The sequence below is a fragment of the Citrus sinensis genome, chromosome 7 (genome assembly GCF_022201045.2).
Source record: "Citrus sinensis cultivar Valencia sweet orange chromosome 7, DVS_A1.0, whole genome shotgun sequence".
In the NCBI taxonomy this organism is placed as follows: Eukaryota; Viridiplantae; Streptophyta; class Magnoliopsida; order Sapindales; family Rutaceae; genus Citrus; species Citrus sinensis.
Genome location: NC_068562.1, coordinates 27,405,154 through 27,432,788, shown reverse-complemented (window position 1 = coordinate 27,432,788; position 27,635 = coordinate 27,405,154). Strand labels below are relative to the sequence as shown.

Genomic DNA, 27,635 nt, shown 5'->3' with positions numbered 1-27,635 from the left:
AGAGGTATTTTAATCATAAAAAAATATTTTCAAAATTAAATTTAATGATGGGTTCAAATAGCCTTGCCTTTATATATATATATATATTTATGAAAATGTGAAATAATCCTTGGAAATAACTCCTTTAGCCCAAGTAAATGGCCTTTGAAAGCCAAACTTTCTTCCAAGCCAAGCCCATAACATGAACTTGTGCGAATTAAGTGACAAAGTAGCAGCAGCGGTGTCAAGCGCACACAGCACTTTGAGTCGGTGTGCATGAATTTGATCTTCAAACCGGCAAAACCACATTGATTGCGTGTCTACGTTACAATCGTATCGTCAACTCCTGCACTAATCCTTGAAAACCCTACGTTTTCACTTATATATACTTAAAAGTTTTTCATTATTCACCTCTCATGTACATAATTATATCATAAATTACGGGTACAAAATATAAAATTCAAGGATGAAACCAAGAAGTTAATCTTTTCAATTAATAACTTTTGGAGTTTTGACTGACAACTAAATTGTAGTGATTCTCGCAATAAATTCAAGGTAATGGTTATGGTGGAGTTATTTTATCGTAAAGCACTGTCTTATAACCATAAGATTAAAGTGATAAATAACTATTAAAAATAAGTTATTGTTATTATTGTGTGTTTATCAGTAGTGTGCTAAATTAAAAAATTGCCCTTTGATCTTGGATACATCTGTTTTTAACACAATCATTCAATTTATTATACGTCATGTGCATGGCATATTTCTTCTGTTCTTGTTAAAAGTTATGCATTTAAAGTCTTTCTTGCAATTGATTATTAAAAAAAAAAAAACAATTGATTCAAGTCTTTCTTGCCAAGAGAAATAAAGATGGCACTAGAAACTGGGGGCAAGTTTATGGATTGAAACAGAGAATATTGTTCTTGGAAAATAAAACGACGAGCAACTCCATACCAAGGCATATGACGACAAATGCACCCTCCACTCTCTGTTTAATTTCTTTTTCTTTTTGAAATATTACATTTTACTAATTTCAAAAAATAAAAAAAGAATTATATTTTCTTGATATTACAATCCGACGCTAACTTTGATTAACCCACATCACAAAATTAGCTTTGTTCAACAGAGCACATATTGTATATGTTAGCATCTGCTCACAAATGAAATATTGGTATATGGATTAAAATTTGACAGGAATAACCTTGATCAAGATAATGTCAAAGCTTGGAGAAATTTACTGTAACAAATAGTTAAAAAAAAAAAAACATCTCCCCATGTTTGGGTAATAATAAGAATCGCATTAAATTGCAATTCAATAATAGATTATATTAGATTTGAAAAATTATAATTGTTTAACATTAAGGGCGAGTTTGGTAATGCTGTAACTTTTAGCAGTGTTATAAAAATAATTAGTTATGAAAAAAAGTTGTTAAACGTTTAGTACAATTTATTTTAAAAATTGTTGTGCGTTTTAAAAGCAGTTGTATGTATTTAGTAAATATTATAGTTAAACCGTTGTAAGAATGTAAATGAGTGATTAGACATAACATTAGAGTAACATTTATTTAAACATGTATATAAAATGTTTTTATTGTTTACACATAATTATTGACAACTAAAATAAATATTTAGTATTATCAAATTTATTTTTTATTTTTTTCTCTCAATATAATTGGTGATAGTAATATTCTCATTAAAGTTAATAATTTTATTTCCTAAGTAATAAAGATAATTTTGAGTTTTTTTTTATAAATATTATGAGGATATAAATTAATTGTATTAAGTATAGAAGTGATTTTCAAATCAGATTTTGAAAAGTTACTCATTCCCTTCTTTTCAAAATCTATTGTAGAATGGAGTGATTTTGCCAAAGTGATTCCTCAAAACTATTACCAAAACTAAAATTAATTTTGGATTTTTGCCAATAAAGAGATAATTAGATCAAGATTATGTGAAAATATGTATTTATCCTAAATTTGTGTTAGTCAATTTTCTTAAATCTTATATTTAACGGGCTGAGAATCTAAAAATATCAAATATTTCAAAATTACCACGCCAAGGCTTTTTTTTTTTTAGTAAATATTTGTTTAACATGTTTGCTCTACTTTTCAATACGTTATAAATTAAGACACAAATTTCGTAGATACAGTGAGGCTTGTGATCGATCGATAACAAGAAATTTGCAAATTAAAATTTGTGGTGACATGCAATTTTGTTGTAAGATTTCTCCAGAGAAGCTGAGAAAATATACAGGAGAGAGCCAATATACAGTAAGGTAGTGTTTACTTTCTGGAGTGGGAGTGTGGAGTGTGGATTCCTCCCACTCCAGTGTTTACTTACCTTAAAAAAAGGGGAGTGGGAGTGGGAATCCGTGGGTCCCACTTAATTTTGGAGTGGGGAGTGGGATTCCCACTCCCATTGGGAGAAGTGGGAGTGGGAATCCACTCCCCCTCTTCCAATTTTATCCTTATAAAAATAAAATAAATAAATAAATTTTAATAAAATAAATAAATAATATTTAATAAAATAAATAATATCATATTTAATAAAATAAATAATATCATATTTATTAAAAATAATAATTATATCATATTTATTTTATTAAATTTAATAAAATAAAAATAAATAAATATTATATTTAAATTAATAATATTAAACATTAATTTTAATAAATATTAATTAATTATTTAATAATAATAAATATTTTATTCTAAAAAAATATTAATTTTGTACTATATTATCAATAATAATATTTCATTTGTGTTGTTATTATTAATAATTTTTATTCACATAATTTAAATTAAAATTAATAAAAAATTATGATTTACATAATTAAGAATATTAGTAATTATTATTAATTTATAAATATAATAAAATATTTATTTTATTTTCCAAATATATTTTTTATTAATTTTTTAATTACAAATTATAATTCTGTACATAAGGATAAAATTATAATTTAAAATAATTTACTCACAATCCAAGACAAAGTAAACAAATAATTAGGATTCTAATTGACAATCCATACTTTTATTTAGTCTAAGTAAACACCCTACTCTCACTTCCACTCCACACTCCTAATCCAAGGATTCCCACTCCTCAGGATTCTCACTTCAATCTAAAAAGTATGCTGCAAAAGTAAACGCAGCATAAATGGATCATTAATGTTTGACAAAGGTACGAGATCATCAATATTGAAGAAACAAATATAAAATAAGATTAAAAAACTTCAATAGAAAATTTAGAGATCTCAATAGAAGGTCGTCAATAAATACACAGAGGCAGGTGTCTCTCTCACAGCGCTAGAGATACAAAGTGGCAGGTGAAGTGAAATAAACACCACCCACCAAACCAAAAAGCAAACAATAACACAAGAAGCAGAAGCTAGAAGCTAGAAGCAAGAAGCAAATGGAAAGGTCAGCAGAAGAAGAGAAAAGAGGAGAAGAAGCATATTCCTTATACAGCCCATGTTACTTAGTTGAACAGCTTATCAAAGCTTTGTACAAGTGCTTAGGCAAAGATACTCAACAAGCAGACGCTGATACAACTCCGGCTTCTGGGGCAGAAACACAAATGAAAGCAACTGTAATATCATTAGTATTCTTTTATTTTTCTCTCACTTTCTTTTTTATTTTCTCTCATTCCAAACACTAAAAATAAATTTTGGTTAATTTAATGCATATATATAGGAGGAAGAGTATGCAATGGAATCAACAATGACGAGGGCATTAAGAGTTATAAAAAGGCCACCGCGGCCACCGGGCAGCTCTGGAGGAGGTGGCCAAATCAACTGATCGTCTTCTTCATCTTAACTTAAATCAACATGCATGTTTGATTTCTAGGTTTTTGAGACTGCAGATTTTCACATATTTGTGATTTTTTTTTTTACTTTTTTCTGTACTGAGTTAATTTAGCTAGGATGCTATATAGTTTATGTGTTTTTGTACATGTATCAGCTAAAATAATTGTTAAATTTCTAAATCATTCACTTGTTCTGTTCGATGATCATGCTTCGATTTCATTGTCAATTTCATCGTCATGCACCATTTGCGCATCCATCAAATGGAAATATAGTTAATTAAGAAATTGGGCCAAACTTGATTTTTAACGTTGAAGAAATATTCCAAATCTTTGTGCGTGTATTTTATTATTATTATTTTGGGTTTATTGATATTGATTAAGCTTAATTCCTAGTCCTTAATTGAAGATAATTATTGTGGTTATAATGAGTCAACTCGAATCGGTTACGTTCATTTATTTTTTCAGTTGATATATAAACTTAATTAATTGATGAAATCTTTTAAGATGGTAACGAGAATCCCATGACGTGTTGAAAAGAGATTTAATTTTTATTTATATAATCGTTTAAAAAGAAAGCGATCGGTAACTTGGGTTTTTAAGCTCACAATTCATCATGCATAATATTAATTTTTCATAAGTCAATACATATCAATTAAATTTTTTAAAAAGAATCATCATATACGATAATTAAGTCTCGTTACTTCCCTTGACTAGATATCAATTTTTTAATTAATATAATTACCTCCATCATCATTTAATTACTTGAAAAAACAATATTAATAAGGGGCAAAAATATGATCGCATTTATCTCAAATAGTATATACATTAAGAGGATCAGAAAACAGTGCTCAAAATAAATTATGCATTTGTATTTGGATGTTTCCTCGTTGTCTTGAGTTCATTGGACACACCTAATCAAGAATCAAATTGTGTCACAATCATTTCAAGTAAGATTCTCTTTGTATTATAAGCCAAAAAACACGAACACATGATTTTGTTTTGAAACTACAAGCTCATGTAATATTATATTTGGCCCATTGTATTTATCATCATCATCATTTTGGGTTTAATGATATTGATTTAGCTTATCTTTCTAGTCATTAATTAAAGATAATTACTGTGGTTATCTTGAGTCAATTTGTATCGGTTAAAGTCATATATTTTTTAGTGGATATACAAATTTAATTAATTGATAAAACTTGTTGAGATGGTAACGAGAATCCTATTATGTGTTTTAAATTAGATTTAATTTTCATTTATATAGTTTAAAAAGAAAGAGATTTGCAACTTGGATTTTTAAAGCTCACAATTCATCATGCATAATATTAGTTATTGATATATATATATATGATGATGATGATGATTAAGGCTCGTTACTTCCCTTGATTAGATATCAAATATGTATAATTAATTACCTTTCACCATTTAATTATCTAAAAAACATGACTTAAGAAACAAAATCAATACGGGACATAAAAATGATCAAATAGTATATATTGAGAGGATCAGAAAACAGTGTTCAAAACTATACATATTTGGATGTTGTCTTGAGTCTTGATTCATTCGACAAAGCCTAATCAAGGATCCAATCGTGACATGCACAATCATTTCAGGTAAGATTATCTTTGTATTATAAGCCAAAAACACAAACATAAGATTTTGTTTGAAACTACAAGCTCATGTCATCACCCAATTTATATTTGGTCTTTTGCATTAGCAATTTAGATTTTGATTTGATTTTTGAAATGGATTTAATTAATTACTCCCTCTTTAATTACTTGATTAGTTTCTGCCACAAGAGTTTCAATCAACTGAGCTATCTACAGATGTTGTCTTGCTGATTTTTTTTTTCCCCCCTTTAACACGGTTTTTATGTAACATCCAATTAAATGATATCAAGGTTTACAGAGTTTAAAAGTTTAAATTTATTTTGACCAAAAGAAAATATATTTATATTTTAGTTTATGGAATTATTAAAATAATCTTAATTTTCTATTATTTCATTATAAAACATGATTTTCTAGTTAACAAGTTATAAGTCTGGACGAATTTTATCTGATCTTAGATGATTTATAAGAAAGTTCATAATTAATTAATTTCTTGGTTTTAGAATTACAAAAAGAAGCTTTTGGATTGATATAGCAAAATGAATTAATAAATTACAAAGCAAATGCATAAAAAAATGTACAAAAAAACATGGCGGCAAATCAAAGATAGAGGGGAAGTAGGAAAAGGGCCCTCCAAAAACAAGAAGCAACCACCGATGGTTTGAAACTAATTGATATTGTGGCCATAGATTTTGGAGAATGTAATGATACATAATTTTTTTTTTTTTTTGGAAAAGGTATATTTTGTTGGCAATTGCGATATGACATAAATCTTATTTGAAATTGAGGTGTTGTAACTTTTAAACGACGACTGGAAAAATAAATACAACTATGAAATAAAAGTCGATATTATCTAGTGAATATAATTTTTTATAATAATTTTGACAAAATTAGTAAAGATATAATAAAATTTTCATTATACAAGTATAAAATCAAATTAACTTAGTTTTCAAGTTACAGTAGTTAGTGCTTACTAAATACTTTAGTGCCATATCTTTTAAGCTATAACTATCCAATTTCAATCTCAAACGGCCATATAAATTATTGATTTTCTCCAATATTTCGAAATAATATTAGTTTTTTTTTTTACCAAAATTTATAAAATTTTAATGAGGAGATTTTGAATACAAATGAAAACATTCTTACTTATGCTGCATATTTCAAGACGAGGAAAATTAAGAATTTTGTGAGTGTTAGTATCCTTTCCAAACACTCACAAATTTTGTGCCTTATAAAACAAAATTAGTAATATATGACCAAACAGTAGACTTTGCAAGAAAAAACACAATTATTTTGTTTATATTAATTATCAGGGTAAATAGGATAAATATTTATTTAGACCCTATATTTTGAGTTAAATATCCATCTAGTACTTATATTTTGAAAAATAATTCAAGATATCCCTACTTTTTATATTATGTGACACTTTTATCCTTATTTTTTGTACTCTTAGAGTAATACACTTACTAAAATATTGAGGACATTAATTAATTTATCCATAAAAAAAAATTTAATCAGAAAATATATTAATTTTTATTTTACTTTAAGTGTGAATTTGATAAATTAACATTTTTCCTTTTCATAAATATCCCAAGAATATTATTATAAAGTTATTGCTGTAAAAACGAAGAAAGAAAAAATTAAGGCAAAAATGTCATATACTTAACATAGGAACATCTTAAAGTATTTTTTAAAATTATAAGACTAAACAGACTTAATTCAAAATATAAGGATTGAACAAGTATTTATCCCTTAATTAAAATAAGACGATAAGACAGACAAGGAACTGAAATATGGTTGGTACATTTTCATCTTACGCAGGAATCAGTTAAAAACAGTTGAAATCAAGTTAGCATGACAAGAAAAAACAAAGAGGCTGATTAAAACAGCAACTTGTAGATCCAATTTCTCCCTCCTTGGGTCACCATTTGTAATGACTAAGAGCCTGATTCATTTTTTTGGGGATTTTTTTTTTAGTGAACGTGTCAGTTAATTAGAAGGAAATCAATATAACTAGATTAATTCAAGGAGATCTAAACTTCTAAAATAAATATTGATTATTCGAGAAAAAAATATAATTGCAGTAAATAACAATCATTCAATATTTTTCATTATGAATTATAAATATGTATACAAAGAATCATAGTCCAGCTATCTTCTTAATAAAAGAAAAATAAAAAAAGAGCTACATACTAACCACAGTAACCACAAAAAAAACTCCCAAAAAACAACAAAAGGCTAACCCAATACTAAATAATATTTTAGTTTATTAAATCAAGTAAAATAAACTGACTAATACAAATAAAATATTTAAATGAACTGATGAACGCATCATTTTCTCTCACTTTTTTTTTTCTTGTTTCCTCTCAATCCAAACAATAAAAATATATTTTGATGATATTTAATGCATTTAAGAGGAAGTGTATGCCATGGAGTCATGCACTTCTGCATCTATATCAAATAGAAACATGGCGCCAAAATTGATACCTAATGTTGAGGAAATTCCACTTTCCTTTTTATTAATTTTTCTTGTTTTATGATATAATACTACTGATTTTTTTTTTTTTTGTAGTGATAAATGAGCAATGCCGATGAAAATTGTTTAATTAATATTATTCATTTTCCTCTAATTTAGCTTATTAAACTTTTTTTTTTTTATAAATAGTTTATTCAACCTAAAACGCCGAAAATATGTATAATTGTTTAGGTGAAGAGAGACCTACAGAAGAAAATTTGTGTTTAATTTTAACTTGATCCCCACGCTATCAAATTTCCTAAAAATTAAATGTCTTTGCAAAGGAAGAATTGCATATTAGATAACATGAAAACCAGAATATTTCTTGTGCTTTTTTTTTCATGAATTATTATTTTTATTTTAATATCATGCATTACATATTTTGAAGGCAGAAATTCATATTTTTATTCGTTTGTCGACTTGCAACAGCGAATGAGGTTGGCTCACGTTCTTTTTGCCGATTCATTTCCACCAACTGAAAAATCACAATCATGATGATGATGGACTAACAAATTTGGAGGTAAGCTCTTATTCGCTTAAAATATTTATACAAGTTGATTTCTTCATTTTTTTTTTCTGAAAAACTAAAATATTTTCAGGTTTAAATTTTGAATAGCAGAAAGTTATAAAACTAATTTGAACATATGTAGATAAAAAATGATTTTAAAATGTTGGAGGAAACTAAGCCATCAATTAGTCAAGATGATAAGCACATGCAAGAAAAATTAGCAAGAAGAAAAGAATCTGGAGCAGCCAAAATTATGTGGAGGAAGCCAAGAAAATTGAATGAAAAATAATGATCCTAGAGGCTTCCTAATATAGATGAGCTAGTCTAGTTTGAGGATTAAAATCCTACTTTCATAAGGTAAGGATTGAGAAAGAAGATTTTGATCCAATTTAAGAAAGCATCAATCTTAAATCACGTAGAAGAACAATAAGTAAGGATAATCTAACGCAAATAAGTCATGAATAAAAAAAAGAAAAAAAGAAAAAAAAAAGAAAGAAAAAGAATGAGATGCATGCTAATTTTTTGAAACAAAAACAAAGTGTAGATGAATGAATGTTGAAATTAAATTGGGAATGAACGGGATGGAATATTTGGGTTGTAAATAAATAGTCAAAATCAAGTTTACAAAATACATTATCTGTCCTTTTTATGTTCTGAGCTTGATGAAGAAGAATTCTCAGAAGTGGAATCAAGACCTAAACACTTAAGAAAAGCAAGCCTGAAATAGTGGCAGGGATGGTAATTTATATTGCTTGCTTCTTTTAAAGAAGTACCTCCCCTTTCTGAAATCTCTTCTCCTCTCACTATTCTTCTAGTGCTCGTGCTTGTTTCTATTTCTCCTTTCAGACTTTGATTTTCTCCCCTCTGCATGCAGTTAAAAAATTAGATGGCAATGCATTATCATTCTCTACAATTTTTATCATACTTCAACAGACATGATTCATGTTATATAAATACTCTTACTAGGAAATACTCTTCTTTTTAGATGTTACTCTTTTCTTAAATAAATTTTAGAATTTTTTAACATTTAATTTTAAGGACATGGCTAATTTACAGCAGCTATAACTTGAAGTTTGCTACAAATCATGTGGTGACCCCACCTCAATTACTTAGAATTGGACAGGTACATGTTACAGCAACTGTAACTTAGCATTTGCCTTCATTTTGTCTTCCAAATGAAAAATGTTAGTGAAAAAAGTTTTAAGTTAATAGGTAGAAGTCAAAACAATGGTGTTAAGCTCTTTTAAGGAAAAAAAATCCTTAATTCTTCCCAAATTTTGTATTTACTTGCTCAATAAACCTAAAAAAAAAAAAAAATCTCACGCGATATTGACGAATCTAAACTCAATAAAAGTATAAATTTCAAAATTGGGTTTTTATCAAGTTCATTCATCTTGAGTTTTAAATAAAATCAAACTAGAGTCTGTAGGCTATTTCTTTCATTTGTAATAACCAAGTTCTTGATCCATGAGTGAAATGACTATATCATTCTTGTGTTAGCATAATCATTTCATCTCAGATAAAGCACCCATTTCATATTAATGAACAAATTTTAAATCTTATTAAATTTTGTTAAAACTTAGAAACATATATATAATCATTCTTTAGTGCAGACATCCGCACGTTTTAAAATGCAGATATGAAAATGTTAACTTTGAGCTAATTAACATGAATAAGAATGTTAAATTTGAGCTAATTAGCATGAACTAACATAAATCTGCATTTTAAAAAGTGCGAACGTCTGCACATGAGAATCCTTACATATATATTTAATCTCTCAGATTATACCATGCATCTAAAGCAAGGAAAAATGACAATATACTATCAGTCACCGTGTCCATGCCAGCCTGGATAATTACATGTTGAAATGTGAACTTACTGTAACTTTTAAAATTTCTTTTAAACAACCAACAACTAATTAAGGGACAAATATATAAAATAAATAAATGAAATGAAAAGAGCTTAGCCTCCATTAAACCAACTGCAGTGAAAACTCAGAAAATTGAAAATCAAAGAAAGTTTTGAAAGTTTTGACCAAGTTGTTAAATATTCAATTGATCCAAAACTTGAATAAGCAAGAAATAATACTCTCTCCGAAGAGAGACCCACCTCAACTTTGAAAGGAGTTTAACCATTTTTTTTCCTTTTGGTTTGAACTATCTTTAGGATTTAGGTAGGGTTCCCCTTTGGAGAGAGTAACTCTACTCAGAACAAATTGACCTATAGTGAAAAGGAAAAATTTACGTATACTTATGAGGTGGTATGCCTAACCAATCTAGTTCTAAACCTACTTAGCTCTGTCACAAAGAGTCCAAAGTGGGATCATGAATTTTTTTCACTATAAACCGCATTAAAATTGACTTTACTGATCACACCATGGAGTCCACCTATTATGTCAATGGAAGAACTTAATTGATTGATCAAACCACCTCAACAGTCATACACAAATATTTCTCCTAAGATAAAAATCGAAAATGGAATCCATAAATAACAAATAATTAATTAACAAGGTAAAAAGGCAGATTCTGTGGCTTAATTTTGAAGTATTATTATTATTATTATTATTCAAACAGACAAATTGAGAACAAATGCAGGTATTAATCAAACCCACCAACAATTTTTATTTTTGAGGATAAATATTGTTGTACCAACAAAACAAATAAGATGGTTGTTCTTGTTTAATTTCATTTTAAAAGTAAACAAATAGATAAAGGTAAAAGATAAAAGAATAAAGCTTCAAAGAGCGGTAATAGAAGCAACTTCACTGTCCATTAAATCAAACCACTTTCCAAGAATATACTTTTTAACACTTTACAAAGATACTTAAATTCCTTCTCTGATTGAAGTTGAAAAAAAACAGAGCCGTGTTGGATTCTAACTTCTCCTAAAAGCGCTTATTCACATCATCATTTTTAAACTTAACAGTATGTTTTCTTAACTATCTTCGGTGTTACCAAAAAACAGGACAACAATTATCCATAATATTTTATTAAAATAATTAAAAGCACTTTAAACAAAGAAATTGCAAGTCCTTAGGAAGCAAAGCTGGCACTATCAGAAGCACTTAATAGTAATGAAAGAACCATTTTTCATTTTTTTTCCCTAATGTTTTAATTGAATCAATCATCCGCGTTACTGAGTCATTTGATTTTGCATTAGCTAGTGATTTTCAAATAATTTTATTTAGTAGGTTATTAAATTAAGATATTAGAGGATAATAACGGGTTAAAAAAATAAATTTAGCCTTAACCCACACTTACCTTTTTAAAAGAAAAAATCAAACAAAATGCATTTTGAAATTACCAAAAGCACCTGTAGAAGGCTAAGAAGTGATATGTCTAAAGCAGAAACCAACTGAAATGTACGTTTCCAAAAGCAATTTCGAAGTGTTTTCTTAGCTTCTACCAAAAGCACTTCGAAACCCAATTTTTTAACAACATCGTAAACGGCAACTAGAGGTTAAAACAGCAAAACGCAAACGGCACCAAACAACAAACATTGCCTTAAAAGTATTTTATAAGAGCGTCATATAACTTGCCGAACTTAAAGATATTAAAAAATATATATATGAGGACAAAATCCATTCCTTCAATTTTGAATCCTTTTTAATTTATGTTGTGTTTACTTGCTGGAGTGGGAGTGAGGAGTGTGGATTCTTCCCACTCCAGCGTTTACTTACTTAAAACGGGGAGAAATTGGGAGTCTCACTCCGTGGGCCCCACCCATTTTTGGAGTGGGGAGTGGGAGTGGGAATCCACTCCCAACTCTCCCATTTCTACCATTTTTTTTATTTTATGTTTTATAATTAATAAAATAAATAAATAATATTATATTTATTTGAATAATAATATTATATTTATTTAAATAATAATATTATATTTGACTAAATAATAATTTACATTAATTTTAAGTTAAAATTATTTTAAAATAATATTATTATATTAATAGAGAATTAATAAATATAATATTATTATATTTATTTTAAAAATAATAGTACTATATTTATTTAATATTAATAATAATAAATACTTTATTCTAATAAAATATTAATTTTGTACTAAATAATATTATATTATTATTTTATATAATAATAAATTTAATATAATTATATTAAATAAAATAAAATAACATTTCATTTTATATTAAAATTAAAATTAATAATTTATTGTTCATAATTAAGAATATTAATAATTATAATAAATTTACAAATATAATAAAATAAATATTATTCATTAAATATATTTTTTATTAGTTTTGATATTAAAAACTATAATTCTTTAAATAAAGATAAAATTATAATTTAAAACTATTTATTCTCAATTCAAGATCAAAACAAAGTAAACACATAAATTAAATTCTGATCTCCATTCCATACTTTTATTTCAGTGTAAATAAACAACCTACTCCCACTCCCACTCCACACTCCTAATCCTAGAATTTACACTCCTCAGAATTCACAATGCAATCAAAATAATAAACGCTACCTTAATTTCTTCAGGTCGCTTTCAGATGGAACCGCTTTCAAATCAAACAAAAGCGTTTTTGCCTTGCCAACTAAAAAGCACTAATAAAACAACAACAACATCAATTTGCCAGCCCTTTTTTTTTTAATTGTTTGTGACGTGCAATGGCAACTCACAAACAATAAAAATAATAATAATTAAAAAACATAATAGTAATAAATAAAAAAGAAAAATTTTAATAAATATAAAGCAAACGTATACCCTAACGTATTGCCAGCAGGATTCAAACCCAGAAACGAAAACAGTAATTAATTAAATTATAATATTTTCCATGGCAAACAAACAAATGGGTTGAAAAAATTTCATACCTGGGAAGGCTGCAAGTGATTTCTAAAAGTCGTTGTGTTTTGCTTGAGAACTACTGGAGCTGAAGAAGAAGAAGAAGAAGAAGGCAAAGTAGTGGAAGTGTTGGTGTTGTTGCAGGTGCCTTCTTGTGAGAGATCTAAAGGGAAGAGGCTGAAGCAGTAGAGAAGAATGACCAAGAGAAGAAGAACAATAATTTGGATCCAAATGAGCCATGGGATTTTTAAGGTTTCTCTTGTGAGTTCTTCACCAAAATCAAGCATAGTTTTTCAAGAATTTTTTTCTGTTTTTAAAAAATTTTGTTGTGAAGATTTGGAAGAGGAGGAGGAGGAGGAGTTGATTGGTCGGTGGGAAGATTAGAAGAGAATTGTTTGGTTGTTTGGTGATAAAGAAATTTCAATTTAAAAAAAAAAATTACAGAGGAGGTTGAAACAGGTAAAGAGGTATGAGTGTGGGGAAAGGCAAGCAAAGAAGAGGAGAGAGTTAATGGCGTCAAAAAACAGGTTCTTTGAAGAAGGCGAGAAACAAAATAAATAAATAAATAAATACATGTATGTCGGAAAGCCCACGCGGCAATTAAAAGCGTGGGCAACTCCAGTTTCAAATGAATTTTTATTTTATCATTTAAAAAAAAAAATTATTTATATAGCTTGTGAGTTGTGATCAACTTGCACAAACAAAAAATGACAAACCAATTTCTTCGTCATCAAATTCTTTTTCACATGACGGTTTCAAACCACATGTTTATTATTTATTATATAAAAATTTACACCAACTCAACTAGTTGTACATACAATACAATATTAATGTGTATTATGTATTTTAATTTTATCATTACCTTTGATTCTTTATGGATTATGGTTTTAGATTTATAGGATAATTGTACATTCTTAATCAATAAATAAGAGAATATTTTAAACATTTCACCATATATGTTCATGTTCATTCAATATGATAATTAAAAAAAAAAATCTTTAAGACGTTATTTTAGATTTATCATTTAAAACTTATAATGCAACGTCGTATATGATTATACACTATTCTTTATCTCTTCATAACCTAATTAAAATTAGTACTTAAGATGGAAATCAAATTATATTTGGACATTCTGCAAGGAGTATGTTTAGTTTTCAAATAGTTTTATTTAATTAGCCAACTAAATTTGAAACATGAGAGAAGTAGAGAGTTAAATGTTAATTGGGGATTTGCCCATTCAGAAATTATATCTTCAACTTGTAAACATTTTTTCTTTACTGGGAGGTAAAATTGATAAAACTTTGTACTCAATATGAATCTACAATGATTATATTATATTCTTTTATAGTTATGCTATTATTTGGATTTAGTCAATGAATAGTTTATAAAACAAAACAAAAAATGATTACGAAATTTTTAATGCTAATGGTCCATCTTAATCTTTTAATAATCCTCTAATGATTAAGTTACTGAAGAAGAGAAAATCATGATCATAAATGATATGAGATTCTCATATTATACTTTTTGAGTGAAAATTACATTTGAGTTATTAAAAGGATGTTCATTATTGTTATTTTTAAAATATGTTTTTTTCAAAATTTAGAACTACATTAAAAAATCAAAATAATACGTTAAAAATAAATGTTATTTTGGAAAAATAGGAATGGAAGAACATGAAATCTATTTTCTATAAATTAGTCTTGTTAAGTGAAAATTATAATTTTGATAAATTACTGAGGATAATGTTTAAATTTTCATACCATCGAAAATGAGTTTTCATATTTCATGAATTAGTTGGCAATGACGACCGGAGCGTGTAGTTACGCGTCGGGAAACGTGTACGCGATCGAATTATTAGATTCGATGTGGTTCAGTGCGTGACAAAGACAGGGTGCACGTGCACGGCAAGCTCTCCCCAAGGTTCGGTCAACGTGGAAATTAAATCAAACGGTCAATGATTATGTTCAATCAAACGGCTATAAAACTATGAACAATTCGGCTTCTGTATCAACACAATACAAACGATAGAATTCAGGACTCAAGGATTCGAGCCTCACCTGACAATCACGTGAGCTGGTTCAAGCTAGGAGGTGGCCCCTTGTCAGCCTCTTCGGTGGGTCGGTGTTTCGGGCCCCACATTTGTGGCAGCAAGTCACAGTGGGGCCCACCCGACAGGTTTACTTGGCATTACGCGTCTGTAAGAAGGTGAGCTCACATTATTTCGAACCTAATCCGCCTTAATTTAATTAAATTTCATTTAATATAATTCTATCTAATTTTTTTTTAAAATTGGATTATTATTTTCTATAAAGAATTTCCAACATATTTGAGTTTTCCTAATTTCAACAAGAATGTTTTTAAGAATATTTATTCAAAAATTATTTAGCACACAATTTTTTTGTGCTTCTCTAACTTGGAAAAATATTTTTGTTATTTTTCTTCAACTAAATAACTTGTGTATTATTAGAATAATTGCCCTATATGAAACTAGACGTCATCCTCTCTTTTGGACTCCGTCAAAATTTAACCAAAAAAGGAAAAGGAAAAGAAAAGTATACAGAATTCTTTTATTTTATTCATAAAAGCAAATAAAACTGGGATGTGATAAATTCTTTGACTCCAAACTCCATTTGTGAGATCTTTTTACCATTTTAATCGTTTATATTTTTTACAAGTATATTTTAAAAGATCATATTTATCATGCAGAAACAGTTTTTTTTTTCCCCGCATTATAAATAGAAAAATGAAAATATCGTTCTCCTTATTTATTTTTATTCAAACAATGAGTTGGCGAAAAGTTTCATTTACAAAATCTTTTAAATAAAATGACACGATTGAGTTGTAGATTTAAGAAATATACAGGGTTGAAATTTGAGCCCCGGACGGACAAAATCATCAATATTTGCTTGCTCCGTTGGAGAAGGAGTGTCCGACTCCAACTTGGAGTTACACAAACGCAAGTGGAGAAACTTATTATTAAGCACTTTGTGTTGTTCTGCTAGAAGCTTGCGGAAGCACTTTTATAGTTTTCAAAGTGCTTTTTGAATTGATTTTGAAAATGAATCCACTGCCCGAGAAACTTGTGACTTTCTCGATGGCAATTGTGCTACGCGAAGCGTTGTTCTTGAAAAATAACAGTTTCATTCACCATAAAATTTATCTTTGTTTCCTCAATTTATGTATTTGCATCCACTCTCTTGATTAATTAGAAAAAAGTTTCATTCAAATAATTTACAGCTTTTATGATTAGATTTTATATCCAAAATTTAAAAGGAAAAATCTGTACATTAATTGGGGTATGATATACAATTGTGTTGTATTCTTTTTTTTTTTTTAAGATTTACAAATAAATAACATTAATTTTACTAACTACTGAAAGAATACAAATCAAAAAATGTACAAATATTACAAGTAAGTTGTAAATTAAAAGAAAAAAAATTTATTAAATGAAGCATTTTTTTTTTGGGAAGAATATTAAATAAAGTTTTGCTATCACTGCGTACAGGCAGTTTAGACACTATTGTTGAAAATTATTTGAATGGTGGGCTTTCCTATTGGGCTCGGGCCTTGGGCACCAACTTTAGTCGAATAGCCCTTAAGTACCTCAGAAGGGATATAGGGTCTCCTGTAGAGTCATCTTTTTGGGTGTTAATGGTTCTTTTTTGGGCTGCTTTACGATCATTCCTTTGGGCGTCTTTCTGTGCAGATGGCATTACAAGGCTTTGGGATCGATGCACGCCTGAATTGGAATCTGATTCAGCTCCAGCCGTTACCTGTTTTCAGAGCTCTATTTTTCATCCTCCTTGGCCTCTAAATGGTCAATGCACAGAGGCAATGCCAGAAGTTCAATGTAACAAGCCTTGTTTTAAACAGTAATATAGTTTTAAAAAAATTACAATAAATAACATTTCAAAATCCATATTTATTTAAAATATTTAATGAAAAATATCCACAACTGCCATCGATGTGTTTTCAAATATTGAAAATGTTGAAAGATAACCTCATTATCAACACTTCAAAGCATATTATTCTTTAGGCGTATAAATACACTATCATTCAACCATGGATCTTCTATTTGATTAGGATATCAATTCATTCACTACATTCAATTAAACTCGTTTATTTAATTAAATTTTAAGAGATTAAATATAAATTGTGTCATACAATATACCATTTGTAAAAATAAAATATGATTTTACTTATCCAATTTATATTTATGTACCTTGAAAATTTTAATTAAAAAACTGAAACAAAAAACAATGGAGTCTTGAGTGGCGATAATGAAATGGAGTTGCTACAGAAAAAGAAAGTTTGAATTTATATGCTTTTTTTAAATTATATTACAATTATGAGTCTACTACAAGTCAAATAATATATCGCTGGAGTGGATCTATCCAAAATTTGAATTTATAAAGTTGTAATATAGCAATCTTAAATCTATTTATAAAATTGTAGCTTAACCAAAAGGCATGTTAAATATAGTTTAAAAATCTACAAATAAAAAAAAAAGATTTATCGAACACTTTTAAATATTTAGAAGGGAAGTACAATTCCTTTGTGGGAGTTCAAACTTTTCCCAACATATACTACCATGCTAATGGCCTGTAGCATAAAAGTGTTTGTCCTTTAATGCAACTAATTTGTTCTCTTAATTAATTTTAACTCTCATTACCGATATTAATTTAAGGTGAAGAAAAACTACAAGGTTATATATATACTAAAATTTAAAAAAAAAATTTAATAACAATAGTTTTAAGAAATTCTTTTTTTTTTCCCTAAAAAAAAACTATTTTTCCATATAATTTTGCATTCGATCGTCAAAAATTCAAAGTGTGGGTTTTAACAATGGATACCAAAAACAATAATAATCAATGAATGAAATTAAGTCACTTACATTAATGATTGGGGATGCCCATGATTGTTATGAGTGTTAAAATTTCATTCAACATTGATTGGCAAGGTTTTCAAGATAATTTAAAAATAAATAGCAAAAGTCGAGCCAGTAAATTAAGTGACGAAAAATAATTGTTTAGAATAATCTTTTAATATAATGCACACTAAATAATCCTACAAGTCATTAAATTTCCTTGGAGCAAATGGAGCCTAACCAACAAGGCTCCGAATACGTGATTTGAAATGCTAATTTAAGAGCAAGTCAGTAAAAAAAAAAAAAAACTATTAATAGGGCAAAAACTTAGGATCATTTGATCCCATTTCAAGGGATCTAAAATGAAATCCAATCCACAAAAAATTACCTAACTCGACTTCCTATCCCTTCATTCTTGCTCTCTTTTCTGTCTTTCTGCGCGTCCTTCATGCATGAGGCCCTCTCCATTTCTTGGTTCATCAACATCCGTTAATGGGGGAGCCAAAGTCTAGGGACAGCGCCGCCTCCAAAGATGACTCTCCGACTTCGTCAGCTCCTTCAACACCAGCCGCGCCGCCTTTACCACGCCAACCTTTATCACTTGTGCAACCATCTCAAAAGAAGAAGAACAGACCTAAGATGTTCCGTGTCTTTCGATCTGTTTTTCGGTCGTTCCCCATTGTCTCCCCAGCCATGTGCAAGATGCCGGTCTATCCCGGCGGATTACCAGACATCCGGACGCCATCCAGCAGTAGCCGGAAGGTCACGGGAACGTTATTCGGGTACCGGAAAGGTAAGGTAAGCCTATCTATTCAAGAAAACCCTAAATGTTTGCCTACGGTAATCGTTGAGCTTGCCATGCAAACGAATGTGTTGCAAAAGGAAATGGGTTCAGGAATGGTGAGAATCGCCCTGGAATGTGAAAAAAGGCCCGAAAAGGATAAAGTGAAGCTATTAGAAGAGCCATTGTGGAGTATGTTTTGTAATGGCAAAAAGACTGGCTATGGGGTTAAAAGAGAAGCCAATGACGAGGATTTCCACGTTATGGAGCTACTCAGGCCTGTGTCCATGGGCGGTGGGGTGCTGCCGGGAAACTCCGACGCCGAAGGCGCGGATGGCGAGTTGGCCTATATCCGGGCCCATTTCGAACGTGTCGTGGGCTCGAAAGATTCGGAGACACTGTACATGTTGAGCCCGGAAGGGAATAATGGGCCTGAGCTCAGCATCTTCTTCGTGCGAATTTAACACGTGTTAGCCGCGAACATTGAGGGGTCCTCCTGGTAATAGATATATGTAGATTTAATTAGGTGATTGGTGGGTAGAGATGAAACTGATTGATGGATTAGGGTTTCCAATAAGGTGTACCAAAAGAGGAGACTAAAGAGACGTCAATTTTTTCTAATCGGTAATGGGGTTTAATTTTTTTTTTTTATTTTTTATTTGTGGAAATTGAATTTGCTTCTTTTGGTCTACGGTTGTATTTGTATAGCTGTGTTGTGAGAGGAAAAAAGAATGCAATTAACATTTTCTGATTTTCTTTCGAAGACTTAATCGATTGTGTTTGTATTACAATGTAAAAACTTTTTTTTTTAATTAGAAACTTCTATAGCAAAATTACATAATACAGTTTTAGTTCAATAATAAACACCAAGATCTAATTTATAATACTAATGAGTCAACGATTTTATAAGCTAACAATAAATAAATGCACGTTCCACCAAATATATCTCTTTAGCTCTTTTAAATCACTTTTTCTTCCTATTGTTGATTTTTTTTTTAAATTGACACAATGATAAATATTCAACAAATGAAAATCAACCTTTTTATATTATGAAGTTTTTCAAATTTGAAACTTTAGAGATATCATATTTGAAAGAAATCTAGGCACCACATATTTTTAACTTTACAAATATCACAGTTATAAATAATTTTATATAAATTAATGCGTACAAATTGATATAGTATGAAGAATTAGTTAAAAATTTAATAATAAATATATTTTTTAAATTATATGGGCTCACAGTAATTTTATACAATTAATTAATTTATGTCACATTAATTTATATAAATAAGGGTTGTGACTTTACCATTACTCATTTACAATGAAATTTATGTGGCCCCTTTTTTAAAATTAAAAAGGAAAAAATTGGTAACAAAACATTCCAATCATTCTACTAAGAAAGTAGAAACAATGACTTCATCCTTTGTCAATAAAAAAATGGCCAATGCCATAAACGTGTTGCAATAAAATAGTAGTAACATAAAGTTGATGCAATAATATATTGAAAGCACATGGGCCACGGGCTCCTCGCCTTCCATTTATTCAAAGATTTCAGAGTCTCACTTCATGCTCGTATCACTTGTTTCTAAAAACCCAGAAAGAATATGTGTTTCATGGAAGTTGCTCAAGATCTGAGGAGGAGATTTCTCCAGATGATTTATGCTATCATAGGAAGCAGGCTTTCTAATGGTAAATTGGAAACTACATTTTTTTTTTTAATTTTTTTTCTTGGTTTTGTTTTTTTCTTTGTTTAGTTTTAGCGTAATTAATTTCGATTATTTCTTTTCTTTCGCTCAGAAGTAAACCAAGATGGGGAAGAGCCCAGGTTGACACAGGTCGGTTGCTCTAATTTACTATTGAAATAGATAATTACAGTACGGCACCAATTAAAATTTTTGTTAAATTTCCCCAGATTTTATATTTTATTTAAATTTCTAAAATTACAATAAAATTTGCGAAATATAGCCAAAAAAAAAATTTTTTGATGGGTATAGATTTTTATTGTTGTTGAATTGCAGAAAGTAACAGTTAAAGAAAGAGGCATAGTTTTAAAAGCAGCAAGGGGTCCCCAGGGCCGGGGAATTCCCAGAGGTCCTCCGGCTCAGACCAATTAACCATCATCGAAATCTCATCATCACATTCACATAAAGTTTGGTAGTTGTTGTTTCTTTTTTTATTTTTTTGGGATTAAATGAAATGTTATTAAATGAAATGTTTAAACTTTGTAATAAATTTACGAGTATTAAAATTAAGTTATGGGAAATTTATTTATGTATTTACAGTAATGATTTAATGGATGCTATTACTTTTAGTTATAATAAGGGTGATATTATCAAGTAATATTATCTGGTTAATCACATCAAATGTATACTTACTAGCCATATAATGCGGTTGTCATGAAGAAAGAGTGGTTTAATGATTTGATTTGTATTATTTTTTGGTCAAATTTAGAAATGCCATTAGGCCCATTACTTCTTGTCTTATAGAGAGTTGTAAACTTGTAGTTATATGGGTGGAGAATTTTTTTTGGTTTCAGATAAGGTTGCACTCGTTGTAGTTGGTAGCTCGTTCTAGTTTATTTTCTTTCTTTCTTTCTTTCTTATTTTCTAACTATAGATTCTTGTTGTTACCTGATACCCCTTTCTATCTCACACACACACACATGTTGGGTTTGAAAACAAATTGCAAGATAATTTAATTTTTATATCTTTATCCTATCTTTAGTTTCAAGAGATAAGAGGAAAGAGAAAAGAGGAAAAAGAAGAGAAGAAAGAAGGGTGAATTTCAATTTTATTTTTTGGTTTGATATGAACTTCATCTCTTTTCTTCTTATTGTTTTCTCTTCCCCTTCTTTAATCTTCTCTCCTCTCCTCCCTCTTTTAATTTATTCAAATCAAACATGCCGTTAATATTCGACTAGGAGTGAGAACATATCAAATTGGTTCATTTTCAGAATCGAAATCCTATTAGTGAAATAAACCAAACTGTATTAAGTTCGATCGATCTACATATAGCTTTTCAATTTTTGTGTATTTTTCTAGGCTGGTTAGATGTGATACTAATAACTGAATTGAATTGATTGATTCTAAAATAAAATAGTAAAATTCTTCCGTTCACTTATATTTTGTTGTCTATGACTGTAATTTACTTCAATACACGTAACAGCATGCATTTAATACATATTTTCTAGAATATTTGGGCACAACCTATTCGAATATATATACCTTTTTAAATTGATCTAGCTGAATATAATAAAATCGATCTAGCTGAATATAATAAAATCCTAATTTTGAATATATAATAGAATTGTAACTTATTCAGAAGAAAAAAAAAAAGATTTACTTCCTCAACTACTTTTCATTTTCCTTTTCCTTGACCATGAGGGAGGTCTTTGATAATTAAAAAAAAAAAAAAAAAACATCCCTGCTATCAAGGGAGCTGTAGAATTACACAATTTTTAAATCAATCAAAAGTCAAAGTTCAAAAGCAAGCGCCAGCAAATTTTGATAATCATAATCAGGGAGACATGGATTTGCGCACCGGATTATTTTCAGAGAGGTTGAAAAGGGCAGTGGCAGGTGAAGAAGGAACGTTGCTGTTGCCGGTTGCTTGGGTGTCTTTTTGACTTCAATCTCTGCAGATTGTTGGATAACATATTGAAGTTTGTGATGCCTCAATAATCCGCACTGAGGGAAATTATGCTTAAAGATTTTGCACAAAGGAAAATTGCAATTCATGATTACCTCAGAAACAAGAGGTATTTGATTGTGCTTTACGATGTCTTTACAAACGATGTGTGGGATTATCTTGGAGAAGCACTTCCAGATCATCAGAAGGGAAGCAGGGTTTTGGCAATGCTCACATGTACGGATGAAATCTTCATCTTGGGTAGATTGGAAGAGAGATGATACATCTTGATTCAGCGCCCGCTGGACCACTGAGAGCTACATATCGAGAAAGGCCTTTGGTCTTCTTGTACTATGGAAGCAAGTCACAGCAGAAAATATAAAGCTCATGCTATATACAAAATTGGTCTCTACTCTTCTCTATCTCAGAGTCACCTCAACATTTGAAATTGAGCTATATTTATTTGTCTGGCTTTTCTGAATGTTTTGAGATCTCCACATCGCAATTGTATCAGTTGTGGGTAGCTAAGGGTTTCATTCCTGACATCAGTGAGAAAACTGCCGAGGAGTACTTTGGACAACTAATCAGTAGAGGTTTCATTATTGTAAAGAAGAGAAGAGCTAGAGGCAAAATTAAAGCATGCTACATTTCAGCAATCACATGGGGTATGATCGATTCAGTTGCTCAATTTGTAGAGTTTATCCATTTGGCACCTTATCCAAGTCGAGAAAATAGATCGTTAGACAATTTTAAACGGCTTTCCGTTTTTGAAGCCCCGACTAATTCGGATTCTTGGAAGCATTTTGGCAACATTCCTCCATTCTTTGTTGCACCTCACTTTGGATCGTTGAACTGAGCTTATCAAATACTGAACTGAGGAATGATCCGATGCCAACACTGGAATAGCTACCACATCACCAAGTCCTCAAGCTGAAGAAGAACTCATTTATTGGCAGAATGCTTGTTTTTGCGGTTCTGGTTGTTTTCCGTGCCTTAAGGTTTTGCATCTGAAGTCAATGTTCTGGCTACAGGAGTGGATTGTGGAGTTCGAAGCCATGCCAAAACTTGAAAGATTAATAATCAACCCTCGTGCTCACTTGAAAAGGCTTCCTGAAGAACTCTGGCGCACAAAGAGCTTAAACAAGCTGGAGTTATGGTGGCCCCGTTGCGAGCTGAGAAAAGCGCTGCGGAAATTTGAGGACAAAGAGCAGTACCACATCCAGATGTATCCTTATGGAGTTTAATTAGTATGGGGTAAGCTTTTATTCTCATCTAACGTACCTTCAACCTTTAATCACTGCACAACTATTTCTGTTTGTATGTCTGTGTGTGTGCGCGCGCACGTTGTGTAATCCTTTCTTCATTGCAGTTGTCTATGCGCTAACAAGGCCTTATGCTGCCGGTGAATTTTAGGAATTTCTTTAAAGTACTGGTGCCTTGGATTATTGTTTTCGATTGGTTTTGCTATTATTGGATTCACTTGTATATATTGTGCCTGGTTAACCCATGTTGCTTATGATTTCATCACTACTAAAGCCTTGTCTGAACGGCTTATACCTAACGTCTTGAACAGGGAATCTTCAACCCATGTCATATGCTGTCATGCTGATTTATGGAGTGTTACCATTTCCGTGGCATATATATATATATATATATATATATATATATATGAGTTAATTGGTAATTTTTTTAAGAATAATTGATTAATTTGCAATTTTCTTATTAAAAAATTAAATTGTAATTAGAATAAAATGATTGGTAGTGTTTGCTGAAGACCAGTGGTTTTGATAGTGCATAGAAGACTGTTGATAATAATAATAATAATAATAATTTAGAAGGTGATGTTAGTGACATTATGAGAGTGACATTTTTGCTTGAAAATATTTCTAGTTAATCCATTATTTTGGTTCAATTTAACGGGCATTCTGGAACATTATGTTTGCAATTGCTCGCCATATAGCGGAGCTATCAAGATTCAAGAGAGAGAAGTTGAATGTTTTGAGTTGGTATTATTTTATATTCAAATTTAGAGATGCCATTAATTGTCTAGTTGGAGTCATAGATGTGGAGATGTTTTTGGTTTTAACTAAAATAATGCTCTACGGTCGTGACGTTGGTTGATATGCCAGTTTATTTTATTTCTTTCTTGTTTTATGTCTATTAATATTCAATTCTTGTTACCTTATATCCCTTATAGCCAAATAAATAAAGATCGTTTATATTTCTTCGGCGAAATTACACAATAGTAATTCCTAACAAAATCTATTAATCAAATCGTTCGATTATAATGGACTATAAATTCTGATTTTGTTTAGGAATTTTTAACAGAACAAATGATTATTAAGCAGATCACTTGAATGTGTCAAATTTTTTAAACTCAAATCCATTTATTTTGTAACGAATTGTCTTGACTCAAATGGTCATTTCTTAATAACTTTTATGCGTAACGATGTGCTATGGTATTATATTAAGTTGTATCTAAGTTAATATAATATTCCTACGTCAAAGTCAAATTAATCGATCCGCGTACACATTTTGTCCCGATAGGGAATAAAAGAAGGCAAATGATTGATTGCAATTGACATTCATTATTAGCTTTTATTTATTTGCCTCCAATAACATATTAATTAACATATATATAAAATAAATGAAACCCAATTTTATGTTACATTTTTTTTTTTATTTATGGTTTCTGCTTTTATTCATTTCTTCTCATATAATTATCAGGTTTCCCTTTTACCATCGCATTCTGCTGATAATCGAACACCCGCACTTTTGCCAACGTGCATTTATTTATTTCTTCAAAGCTAAAATCAGACTTAAATATATATCAAAATTTAAACTTTGGGTGCATTTACTAAACGCCCTCCACTACCTCCCAATTTTCGTGAGGCAGGTCCTTGATAATAAATTCTCTGCACTTTCTCCGAATTATTCAAATAAAAAATGACTTCATTTTGTTTTATTTTTTAAAGTTTTATCTTATGAGTTAATAATGAAGTGAGTTCTTGTCTGTCTCTCGCTGTAGCTTCATAATATGATTACTAGCTAGGCACGAGCATATTCTGGTTTAATATATAATAATTATAATTTCCTAGTATAAGTAGCTTATTAATTTTATACGTTATTAATTAAATACTAGGAAAATGAGTACAACACCCTCATGTTTTCCTGACATTAAGTGCTATCCTGTTAAAATATCACGTTTATGGATGGGAATTGTCAAGGGTAATTTATTTTATTTTCAGTTAGTACTTTAATGTACATAGGTGTGAGAATTGTTCTTGCAGCAACCTTGTTATCTCTTGATGATCTTTGTTTGATCTCCCTGCTTCTGGCTGATATTGCCCTAGTTTTATTAGTTGAGAGGGAGACATGGACTTGCACATCGGATTATTTTCAGAGAGGTTGAAAACGCTATTAGCAGGTGAAGAAGGAACGCTGCCGTTGCCGGTTGCTGCAAAGGAACATATTCAGAACCTTCAAACTGTAATTGAATCCATTTCTCATTCTTTGGAAGCGGATTATAAAGTCGACCTGACTAGGCTTCTTCTTCGGATTGAATTTGGAGCTGACACTACTCTTATCAAATCTTGAGCTCATTCTGAAGGAAACCAATTACTTGGTCCGTGAATCTGAGATAGTCATTGACACGTTCATTATGAGCAACATGCAACCAGATGGTGATCAAAGCTGTTTCAAGGAGCTGTACGCTATTCTCGTAAGACTTGAAAGTAAATTCATTGATATTAAACAACAGTTGCAGCCAGTTCTGCCCCTCCACAACTTCAGTTTCAGTGTATGGATGGGAGAGCTGAAAAATAAATGTTCGTTACGTCTTCAGAGAGACAACATGGTGAGTTTACAGGATGATGTGATGGAGGAGTTGTTAGATCAATTGGTAGAGGGACCATCTCAGCTTTCTGTAGTTGCAATTATTGATAGCTGTGGGTTCGGCAGCACTGATTTTGCTGCACAGGCTTACAACAGCAATTATGTGAAAAGTTATTTTGATTGTCGTGCATGGGTGTCTTTTGATATCAATCGTGGCACAATGCTGGATAACATATTGAAGTTTGTGATGCCCCAACCTGCATTGAGGGAAATTATGCACAAAGATTTTGAACAAAGGAAAATGGCACTTCATGATTACCTCAGAAACAAGAGGTATTTGATTGTGGTTGATGATGTCATAGCAAGTGATGTGTGGGATTATATTGGAAAAGCACTTCCAGATCATCAGAATGGAAGCAGGGTTTTGGTAATGCTTTCTAATGATAAAATCTTTAGTTTGTGTAGATTGGAAAACGGGGAGATGATTCATCTTGATTCAGTGCCTGCTAGACCACTGAGAGCTACGTACCAAGAAAGGCCTTTGGTCTTCTTATACTACGAAAGAAATACATTAGCGCAAAATATAAGGCTCACATGGCTTATACAGAAATGGTCTCCACTATTCTCTATAGCAGAGTTACCATAACTTGTGCTGTCTTTATACAGAAATGGTCTCCACGATTCCCTTGAAATTGTGCCGTCTTTATTTGTCTGCCTTTGAGATCTTCACAAGGCAATTGTATCAGCTGTGGATAGCTGAGGGTTTCATTCCAGACAACAGCGAGAAAACTGCCGAGGAGTACTTAGAACCACTAATCAGTAGTGGTTTCATTGAAGTACAGAAGAGAAGAGCTGGAGGTACAATTAAAACATGCTACATTTCTTTGTTTACTCGGGGTGTGTTGGCATTAGTTGCTCAATTTGTAGAATTTGTCCATGTGGTCCCCTTTAAACTTCGAGCAGATAGATCATTAGAAAATTTTAAACGGCTTTCCGTTATTGGAACCCTTACTAATATCGATTATTGGAAGCATTTTGACACATACGTCCATTCTTTTTTGCACCTCGCCTTGGAACAATACTTCTCCAGGAATATCCATCCGGGATAAGTAAATTGTTACTTGTCAAGTACTTAAAATTGAATATCCCTTCTCTCAAACACCTGCCTTCATCACTTTGCAACCTTCTCAGCCTTCATACACTAGACATGCCAGCTAGCTACATACATCATACACCGGATGGCATTTGGAAGATGTACAAACTCCGGCATCTAAATTTTGGTTCAGTCACTCTGCCTGCACATCCAGGAAAGTTTTG

The 27,635-nt window shown here is 30.3% G+C and overlaps 2 protein-coding genes, 2 long non-coding RNA genes and 1 other non-coding gene across 7 annotated transcripts; 3 read left to right on the top strand and 2 right to left on the bottom strand.

Annotated features, from left to right (window-relative positions):
- Positions 1-3,197: 3,197 nt before the first annotated feature.
- Positions 3,198-3,984, top strand: LOC102630321 (uncharacterized). Its single transcript, XR_001506661.3, has 2 exons — positions 3,198-3,561; positions 3,666-3,984. It is a non-coding gene; the product is annotated as an uncharacterized LOC102630321 (long non-coding RNA).
- A 4,212-nt stretch (positions 3,985-8,196) lies between these two features.
- LOC102629551 (uncharacterized) lies at positions 8,197-13,765 on the bottom strand. Of its 3 annotated transcripts, none has more exons than XM_006493777.4 (3): positions 13,239-13,760; positions 9,181-9,271; positions 8,197-8,374 (listed from the first exon to the last, which is right to left on the bottom strand). In XM_006493777.4, the coding sequence occupies exons 1-3, from the start codon at positions 13,494-13,496 to the stop codon at positions 8,343-8,345; spliced, it is 381 nt and encodes a 126-aa protein (XP_006493840.1). In that variant the 5' UTR covers positions 13,497-13,760; the 3' UTR covers positions 8,197-8,342. The 3 variants fall into 3 exon arrangements, with proteins under 3 accessions (XP_006493840.1, XP_006493839.1, XP_006493841.1); XM_006493778.4 differs by lacking the exon at positions 8,197-8,374 and adding an exon at positions 12,892-12,971 and having other exon boundaries at positions 9,180-9,271; positions 13,239-13,765; XM_006493776.4 differs by lacking the exon at positions 8,197-8,374 and having other exon boundaries at positions 8,987-9,271; positions 13,239-13,759.
- MIR12108 (microRNA MIR12108) lies at positions 9,989-10,179 on the bottom strand. Its single transcript, NR_161558.1, has one exon. It is a non-coding gene; the product is annotated as a microRNA MIR12108 (primary transcript).
- A 4,461-nt stretch (positions 13,766-18,226) lies between the features above and the next one.
- LOC102629266 (protein MIZU-KUSSEI 1) lies at positions 18,227-19,758 on the top strand. The gene has a single exon (XM_006493775.3). It carries the CDS (start codon positions 18,569-18,571, stop codon positions 19,319-19,321), a length of 753 nt encoding a protein of 250 aa, XP_006493838.1. The 5' UTR covers positions 18,227-18,568; the 3' UTR covers positions 19,322-19,758.
- Positions 19,759-20,351: 593 nt separating this feature from the next.
- On the top strand, positions 20,352-21,128 carry LOC102629079 (uncharacterized). The gene is made up of 3 exons (XR_372527.4): positions 20,352-20,546; positions 20,655-20,692; positions 20,876-21,128. It is a non-coding gene; the product is annotated as an uncharacterized LOC102629079 (long non-coding RNA).
- The last annotated feature ends 6,507 nt before the right edge of the window (positions 21,129-27,635 follow it).